The sequence below is a fragment of the Salvia miltiorrhiza genome, chromosome 4 (assembly GCF_028751815.1).
Source record: "Salvia miltiorrhiza cultivar Shanhuang (shh) chromosome 4, IMPLAD_Smil_shh, whole genome shotgun sequence".
Classification (NCBI taxonomy): Eukaryota; Viridiplantae; Streptophyta; class Magnoliopsida; order Lamiales; family Lamiaceae; genus Salvia; species Salvia miltiorrhiza.
In genome coordinates, this window is record NC_080390.1 from 29,825,933 (window position 1) to 29,835,170 (window position 9,238).

Consider the following 9,238-nt stretch of genomic DNA (forward strand, 5'->3'; position numbering starts at 1 on the left):
AAAATTAATATTAATTTAGATTTAAGTTCATTGCTAAGTCGTTGCTAATCCATTGATGTCTAATCCCTAAATCATCTTATCACTTCATTAATTCACATTGCTTGTTTGAAGTCTGTTTGATTTTAATCGTCTTTTAATATATTAAATAATCACTTAGATAACCAAACCACTCACATTATCACTTAATCTAAATAGCCCTAATTCAATGAATTAGGATAATTGTTAAGAGTTTAAATCACTAATTCTCGTGAGATATGATCTTACTTTCACATATTGTAACTACACCATACACTTGCGACGTAGCCAAATAAATAGCGATCCGATACCCAAATCCAACCCTATGAATCCCGCCCCTGTCAACTACGAACTAAATTAGGACGCCTTAATAAAGGATTAAACAAAATTCTACACCGAATATGCACAAGACTCGCACATCCTTGGATGAAATCCGTAAATCACCGATTTTAATAGGAAGGGGAATTTGAGATGACTATTTCGAATAAAAACAAGGGTACACTAACTTGAACCAAGATTTTGGCTGTAAACATAGATACAATATATGCCAAAATATGAGTGAAACAAGAAGTTCATATACAATATTACTACTTACTAGTCAGCAAAGCCTCTCTCTCTACCAACTGCAGTAATTCCTCTGAACGATGAGTGAACTTATCGATAATATTCCTAGTAATTCTGGACTCAAACATGGTGTTTCTCAGCCACATGATCCCAATGTAAACATCACATCTGCACGAGTTATGTGTGAACGAAGATCTCTCGATATGGTATCGAAACTGGACCTGCATGAACGAGGAAGACTAGCCATTAGTAGAACAAACAGGTGCAAGTTACAAGAGATTTCAGTTTACCGCTGCTTTGCTTACTCTGAAGTGATCGCTGAGGGGGACGTTATGGAGGGTCATGATCTCATTCACCACCCATCCGCTGTCGTCTGGCAAGGGTGACTTCTGCTGCGTGCTAGTGACCTCCCCGCCAAAGTTTGAGATGCGACGGCTCAGCCTGTAGTTGACGCGTCTCTCTTGCACATCGGCCGCCACTTGATCCCACGCTGTCGTGGCGTAGTTGAGGCATCCGGACTTGCTCATCACTTTGTGTTCTATCTCTCCTCCATCAAACATCTCCATTAGTGATTTGGGCTGCAAATGAAATGGAAAAAATAAATTAAAAAAAATCAAGAATTTTGTGAAACTTATCTATAATTAATAGCACAACTTATATTAGTACCTAATAGTTGAGAACTAACCTAATTCCCCTATCCTTATTTTGCATTTTGCTTTTAATGCTTTGAATTGCAGTTCAAGAAGGCTAAAACTCGAAATTTTCCTAGTTGTGTTTCCTTTTGCTCAACAGATCCTGTAGTAGTATTGGTTTTGAGCAAGGTATATGCAAGTGAGACTGCAGGTAACGAGTATTGAGTGACGGGTCATGTACTAACGTTCATAGGCAGTTCTACGGTATAAACTTTGGCCATCTTCACATCTTCGACTACCAAATAGGATGTCGTGTCTTCAAGCAGGAAAGGCTTCGCATCATCATCATCAACGTCGTGCAGCTGCTCCTCCGCGATTCTTGCCTTCTGATCAGGATCGAGCGTTCTTGTTCTCCACAAGGCCATAATGGTCCTGTTCTTGCAGCACACAAAACATTTCTTTTCAGTTATAATCAATTACAGATACAGAAACTGCTGCAATAAAAGATCGAAACAGGTACGGATGGATACCTGCTCGCAACATTAAAAGAAGCGAATGAATGGAAGTAAAAATGCAGCCTCCCTTGCTCGTCTAAAATCTTGGCTCCATGTCTGGAGTCGAGACCTCGACCCTTGTGCAAAATTATTACAAGTGTCGGGCTCCCAACTGTTGCAAGAGACGGAGGCAGCACCTGAATATCTTCAATGTCCTCCCAGAGGAAGAAGAATCTTGTCTTGTGCCCAAACAAGTTTGCATAGAATCCGACAATTCTGGCAGAAAGGAACAGTCGTCCCTGTAGGATTAGATCGTTTTCAAACTACGATTGCAGAATACTCTATCCATGCATATTCAAGAAAGCAAAACAAAACAAATATTCATCCAAGTTTCTTACCTGTAATGGCAACTTCCTCTTCAAGGAGCAAGAGAAATCGCTGATGAGAAACTCATCTGGAGGCAATGTAAAGATTTTTTGGAAAGTCGAATTCCTGTGAGGCGAACGCAGGCTCAACTGAAACAACATATGCGTAAAGCACTCGTAAAAACTCTGTTAGTTAACTGGTGTAATTCAACACAGAACAGCATGATTATTTACCTTTTTCCCAATCTCCTTCTCCAAAGTAGCTAGATAGTCTCTAAGTGTTCCGACTCCATTATTATTGTCCAAGAAAATTCTCAAGTGCAGCTTTGATTGAGAAGACTGAGCGAGTTTTCCGTCCAGAGGCACCCAAATATCAGCAAGCTCCGCAGCCGTGTGCTTCAAGAAATTGATCTCAGCATGCCCAAGTGAGTAAGATTGGTCGAACGGGCCTTCAAAGTTGAAAACTTCGACATCTAGCACAGACGGGGGTTCCTCTATGGCGTCAAACTCAAGCATCTCTGTATAAATAAATTGCAAAGATATCGAAGTCCAAATAAGAAAACGGCATTATGAAAATAGACCGAGAAGAAGCAGATAGACTGACATACCATTCCATTGAGGATCAAGAGTTTGAAGCTTCACAGAGCTAGTTCTTGTTTTGCCGTTACAAGTGAACACGACATAAGGGTCTGCAACCTCGGTTGGATTTGGCGAAGCTAAGTTTGACCCCTCGATTAATGCTACTGTAAGAACCCATCCATCGCCTTGTGCTTTGATTCCATGATCACTTCCTGCAATATTTCAATGCATCTAAATGAGAGTAAGAAACATAACATAAAATAGTCGAACTAAATATTTCAGTAGCACCACCTCTCCGTAGCCTAGCCTCCACAAAATGCGAAACCATGTAATAAACTCGCTCCAATTGAATGATCAATATGCCACTGGTAATAAGTTCACCGAAACTATCAGGTAAATCAAGTCCTTCAAACTCCAACCCTTGCAGCATGCTTGGTTTGCAGAGGAAAATGTGAACCACGACATGTAACAACATGAAAATCATGGACACCACCGTGAAATTCCAAAAGTAGTGGATCCCCAAATCTAAATCCCCCTGGTGCTCAGTCTCCATAGTTGCCAGAACAAGATCTTTGTCTAAAGTATCTACAGCTTTTACTACTTCGAACTTCTGAGATAGTAAAGTTGAGAACTGCTCGAAATTGTCCTTCAAACCTTGTCTTGCTCCGCTCTCAATCATCCCCTTCATCATCGTGGTTTGACTGAAAGTCACAGCCCAAGATACAACGAGACGAGCAGATTCCCTTTCTGAAGAAGACATGACACCAGGCATTATCTTATACAGTAGCTCAACGTTGAAAGTGTTCCCATATGGAACATCTGGAGTGCTCACTCTAACACGAACAGCGAATTCATTACGGTCGACCTTGACATAGGTTTGCTCTTCGGTGGCTTTAACAGCCTTAACTAGCTTAGTTGCTGCTTTCGTGTAAACGACGACTCTTCTCAAACACGATCTCTCTCCCTCCGATCTCCACCTCCAAGGCTCCTCTTGCACATCTGTTGTTCCCTGCATCTCTGCCAAATTCCTCAGGAACTCAGAATTTGGACCAAAGAGAACCGAGTTAAGATCCTTTGGGGACACTCTGTAAGTCTGATCGAGAAGGATGCCCCCCTGCAGATCTTCTGGCATTTCCCCCTTCTCATTCCTTGAATGCTGAAGCTGTTCGATTGATTCTTCGAAGCTGGAGTCATCAGAAGTCTCCATCACGCAGTCTTGATCATTATCCGACTGCGTGGACAGTTCAGAGGAAGTCTCGTCTCGTGGTGCCTCATCCTTGTTATGGAAGAGTCTCTCCAAACGACCAGCAAGTGCCTTCATCAAATGCTTCCCATCATTCGACTTTCTGTGTGAAGGAGGAGATGCATGACCGTTATGAGTAGACATGATTCTATCGTCCAATTGTAAGTGATTATTACTCTCGGTCAAGGTCTCCTGATATCTGCCATGCAGGGACAGAGCGAGAAGGAGTTTACCTACATAGAAGTATAATAGGCAGCAGCCACCAAAAAAGCTTCTCAAACTCATGCAATTACCACATCTCAAAATAGACAAAGCTGCAATCACTTGCAAAACTTGTTCATAAATAATGTGTTTTAGCATAACTCTACCTACAAACATGTTAAAGAGCATTATTTACATTTAGCTGATATTTTAAGGCATCTGCATCCATTGCAGCAAAAAAGCTTGAGCTATCATCAAGCATTGGCGGACACATATGGGGTGAGGAGGGGCTTAAGCCCTCACCAAACCAATCTTTCTAAGAAAAAATATCTTTCAAATTTATCCCAATTTTATGGAAATTGTTATGCAAAATCTCCCATGAATTAATTGAATCTCCTGAAAAATACATTTTCAAGAAAAATTTAGAAAACATAGCCCCATGAAAGATTTTTTTTTTGCATCCACACCTGCAATCAAGTGAAGCATTCCGTCTAATATACTAGTTTACACACTACATCATAATGATTAGGAAACAAGGGGTGAAAATATTTACAAGCTATTTAAGATTAAGCAAATCCTAAGGTCATTCTTCTTCCACTAAAGAAGTAAATATTTCCAAAATGTATTATACCCTCTTCACATCCCAAAATACCAAACATCATTGAAATCAATCCTTTTTTGCCACTTTCATTTAATAACCATAAAAAAAATAAACAAAGGTAGCAACATCAAATCAATCCACAGCTACACATTCTAAGTGATTGAACTACTCAAATAAATCCCATATTTCACAACTATTCAAAATAGTTAGGTTAAATCATAATTTGTGTCACCAATTTTCAGCATTTTTCAAAACATACCATCAACTTATATTTTCACTTCAAAAACATTCAACTTGGGAAAAGTTTTATTATGTCCCGCTTTGTAAAATTCAGCAATAGAATGACGAGTCACTCGCCGTCGGATTCTTAGGTGAACTATTAGAGATTAAAGTTATTTTTTGTATTGAATAATAAAATTTTTGTAAGGCGGAACATAAATCCAACTTGTTCCAAATCAAGATTTTTTAAAGTGAAAACGTGATTTGAAGATATTACGCTGAAAGTTGAAAACATAAACTATAATTAATTCAAATACTTAATAAACCTTCCTCTCAATAATAACTACTATAATCCAAGCAAGCAACAAAACAAGAAAAAACACTTACCACAATCATTCTCAACTGATTTCCCATTCTTAGCCTTCTCCACCGCAAACCAAGTCGGCGGCAAGCTCAGATTCTCCTCCTCCTCCGCGACCCTCCAAACCGGAATCCTGACCCGACCCGCCAGATCTCCGGCGGAAACATGAAAAAACCCGTGATCGTGATCGTCGCATTTGTACACAGAAACAACCAGCTCATCGTTCAAATCGTGCACTCTGAAAACGAATTCCTCATTCCAAACAGGGTTTTCAGTGTTCTTCAAAATTCTCGTCTTCGATTTCTGTTTCCCGACTTGCAGCTTCACGTAAGAGTTCCTCACCGCGCCACCTCTGCCCTCCAGCAAGTTCACGTACAACCTCATCTTCTTTAATTTCTTGTCAATAAAAATGACTATAGCTATGAATTAATGCTCAATGCTCCAGCATTTATTTTCATGAAAGGAAAAAAAAAGAAAAAGGCGTAAACTGAATTTTGGAAGAGGTTGGCGAAGCGGCAGTGTTATAGAAAAGTATGAAGGTGAGATTGTTGGTGAAGCTATGAAAATACGTGGATGTGTGCAGAGAGTGACACGATGAAGAAAGAGAGAGAAATAGTTGTATTTCTGGAATTTCGATTTTGTTGGAAAAGGCGGTTTCGTTTCTGGAGTTTTAGCCAATAAATTTTGTTGGTTTTGGGAGAAAGTTCGGCTTTGTTGAATTCTAAGAAAGCATTCAAACTGGATTGGCTTCCTTTTAATGGTGTTTTTTGAAAGGTAAAAGAAATTTATTTGAAAAAAAGAGTATAAGGGTACTCAATCCCAATAACAACACATTAAAAAAGGATTACAACACCAAAATAACAAGAAAGGATTAAGATGAATTTGGCCGAAAACATTTAATGAGATTGACAAACTATTCATGGATGTGCAGCAGAAATTAACGGGACTCATCAAAATTTAAGACATGGTAATTAATAAATGATTTGTGAGATAAATTTTTTGTAAAAATTATATGTGAATGAGGTAAAATATAAGGGTATATATATTTTAAAATGAAAAGATGATAATTATTGTGGATGGATGAAAATGGCAAAAAATGAGTAATATAATAAAATTATAGCAACATTTAAAAAAAAAGGGATAATTGCATGTAATATCATCAACTATAATAAAATTCCATTTTTCCCATAATTTCTCAAAATTCCATTTTTTACCATAAAACAAAAAAGTCATCCATTTTTCCCATATCCTACTTTATGATAATATCAAAATCACCCCACAGTTATGCAAAATATTGCAGCAACCCCCACAACTTATTCTTTTTTCAATTAAAATACCCCAATGAGTATTCTTATAATTAAAACAACAGTAAAACATAAGATAGGCCCAACATGCTTCCGTAACACTTCAAAATAAATCTTAAATTTAAACCAACATTATACCTTTGTCGACTGGTCTTCTTCAGGAGTCGGTCTTGTTGCGTTTTACGGCTCGTCTGCCCACCCGGCACGCACCAACCACACACTCGCGAGAGATGGTTGCAACCCTTCTCCTTCACTAAGTGCCGACTAAATATTATGTTGGAAAAATAAAGAAAATATTTTTACTCAACCCGGAATAGTTGGACAGAAACTTAAGCGTTTATAGAGGAATTATATAAAATTTAATTTATTTCATAAAATACTCCCCAAGGGAGGAGACTACTTGTTTAGCTACTCATAGTAGCTAATACTTGTGTACATAAAATTTAAATAACTAAAACTAAAAACTGAAAAACTTTGAAAACAAAAATAAATTACAAGGATAAAAATTTTTTTTAGAGAGAGGAAGTGGTGTGTGAGAATGTATTCCAATTTTCGGATGATCTCTTCTCTCCAGCACTTGTGTTTATATAGAGGTTTGATCCCCTCTATAATTGCTTGGTTGTTGGCCTCGGATTCCATCCTCGTGGCCAGCTTGTTTGAATATGACATCCACCTTCTTTTGTCGGCCTTGATTGCCGACACTTGTTAGTGGTATCACATGGTGCTGGACCCCTTGCTTTATCGCTTTGTGATAATGCTGGTAGGAGCCGGCTACTTTTCTTTTCCACTCACTTTTGTCCTGGAGCTTTTGGTGAGTGGTCCTCCTGTTCGTCCACCCACTTTTGTCGTTTCTTTTGTGGGTGCGATCCGTGCTGTGAATCACATGATTCACTAAGTTTTGTCGGCCACCTTACTTTTTTGGTGCCCGAGGTGTCCTTCCCTTTGGAGTCTGATGCTTGTCATGTTCATCAGACCGAAACCTCCTTTTATCCGGCTTTGGAAAGAATCCCTTGCCGAATTCTGGCTCCTTCTGCGATGAGCATTGATCGCAGATTTTATCGTTCCATTGGCCCAAATGAGCCATATTGCAGAACTTGCGACGAGTCTCCTGGCTCCCCGCAATCCTGTTCTTCCAAATCATTTGCCGTTTCTTCTCGAAGGATTCTTCGGCAAAAGGAGTGGTTGTTCCTGTCATTGTATTAACTAGGAACGTTCCTAGATCCGAGCTTTGATAGAACTTGAATCTGGACTTCATTTTGTCCATCTCTGTAAGACAGACCCATAGACCCCATGCTCGTCTAGTGGAGATTTGATCCTCCGTGAATGTTGAGACGATTGCGGCCTGGAAGTCGGGAACTTTGATCCTGTTAAGGGCCCCCGTATCAGGTCTCCGAAGCTTAATGAATTGGAAAGCTTCACGGATTCCTTTTCCTACTGGCTCTGGTGCTGCACTGAAACAGTACAATTCCAGAACATCTCCCCTTTTGAGGGACTCGTTGTTTTCCCATGTGTCAAACACCGTTTTCTGGATCCATTTTGGTAGACCTTTGATTTCGGTGAAGGCTGGGGCAGTGGTATAAACTGAGGCCAAAGCCCCAAACTCATACCATTCTTTGACATCGTTTGGATTGGCTCCTGGAGTCGTCCAAACCCTTGGATATTTTCCGGCAACATCAACCCGGCAATTTCCCGGATTAATACCCTTCCTTGTGAGAAGTTTCTCCCACCTGTCCTGGTACATCTGCCAAGAAGGAGAAATTTCAATAAAGTCAGTATCAACCTTAACTTGGCCTGTCATGGGCCTAAGATTGATCTCTCCCTCTTTTACCCCAGAGGTGGAGGGTTGACATGTTGATTCAGGGTATGACCCCTTAACAACATCTTTTCCTTGAGAGTCTGGCTGTGAAACCGTTGTCTCAGGACTTGTGCTAGGGGTACTTGAATCCCCTGCTACAGGTAATCCGCCCTGTACGGAAAGCATTGCTTTAGCCCGATTTTCACGGACAGCGCGCAAGAGCGGCTTGTTGGTTGCTTCCTGAAGATTGAACATCTTCATGAAACAGACATCGATTTGGCTAGATACTTTGGCTTCGTCAGCCGCTTGTATCTTTCCCGCTTGTTTGGTATGTAGCACACACTTGTGCCACTCTTGTTGTAGCAGCTCTAGACTTTCAAAGAGCTGCCCTTGTATTGCCTCGATGGCCTCCACTTCAGGGAGCTCCATCCCTTGTCAGGAAATCTGCAAGAACATTCTAATCAGATTTCAAAACGACAATATCATAATCATAATATTGGCATTCTGCTTGCCATCTAATTAATCTAGCCTTTTCAGGTTTAGATTCAATCTTTTTAGTTAAGAAAGCTTTAACATTAGTGTTATCTACTTTCAAAACAAATTTTTTAGCCAGTAAGAATAGCGGCCATTTTTTGAACGCCTTCCTGACTGCAAAAAACTCTTTCTCGTTTATGTGCCATCGCACAGCCTCGTCGTTGGAGAAAAGACCGCTACAGTATCTGCAAGGTTCTTCTCCATAAGGGGTGATCTTTGTGAGCACTGCTGCCCACCATGAATCACTCGCGTCGGTGTAGAGGACCAGGTCATCCTCGTCTTGTGGTATTGAAAGTTTCGGAAGATTTTTGCAAATCTCTTTCAACTTTTT

The 9,238-nt window shown here is 40.0% G+C and overlaps 1 protein-coding gene across 3 annotated transcripts; it reads right to left on the reverse strand.

Annotated features, from left to right (window-relative positions):
• Nucleotides 1-442: 442 nt before the first annotated feature.
• On the reverse strand, nucleotides 443-5,999 carry LOC131019700 (C2 and GRAM domain-containing protein At5g50170). Of its 3 annotated transcripts, none has more exons than XM_057948290.1 (9): nucleotides 5,301-5,997; nucleotides 2,941-4,125; nucleotides 2,679-2,861; nucleotides 2,305-2,588; nucleotides 2,104-2,220; nucleotides 1,742-2,004; nucleotides 1,457-1,643; nucleotides 885-1,157; nucleotides 443-800 (listed from the first exon to the last, which is right to left on the reverse strand). In XM_057948290.1, exons 1-9 carry the CDS (start codon nucleotides 5,656-5,658, stop codon nucleotides 603-605), a joined length of 3,048 nt encoding a protein of 1,015 aa, XP_057804273.1. In that variant the 5' UTR covers nucleotides 5,659-5,997; the 3' UTR covers nucleotides 443-602. The 3 variants fall into 3 exon arrangements, 2 of the variants coding, with proteins under 2 accessions (XP_057804273.1, XP_057804274.1); XM_057948291.1 differs by having other exon boundaries at nucleotides 2,941-4,091; nucleotides 5,301-5,441; XR_009100387.1 differs by lacking the exon at nucleotides 443-800 and adding an exon at nucleotides 1,265-1,374 and having other exon boundaries at nucleotides 1,019-1,157; nucleotides 5,301-5,999.
• Nucleotides 6,000-9,238: the final 3,239 nt, after the last annotated feature.

Excerpts from the sequence above, each read along its gene's own strand:
- LOC131019700 (XM_057948290.1), bottom strand. The coding sequence starts at position 5,658 with ATGAGGTTGTACGTGAACTTGCTGGAGGGCAGAGGTGGCGCGGTGAGG. Across the intron at positions 4,126-5,300 it reads ATCAGTTGAGAATGATTGTG|GTAAACTCCTTCTCGCTCTG; the intron begins GTAAGTGTTTTT and ends ACTTCTATGTAG. Across the intron at positions 2,862-2,940 it reads GGAGGCTAGGCTACGGAGAG|GAAGTGATCATGGAATCAAA; the intron begins GTGGTGCTACTG and ends GAAATATTGCAG.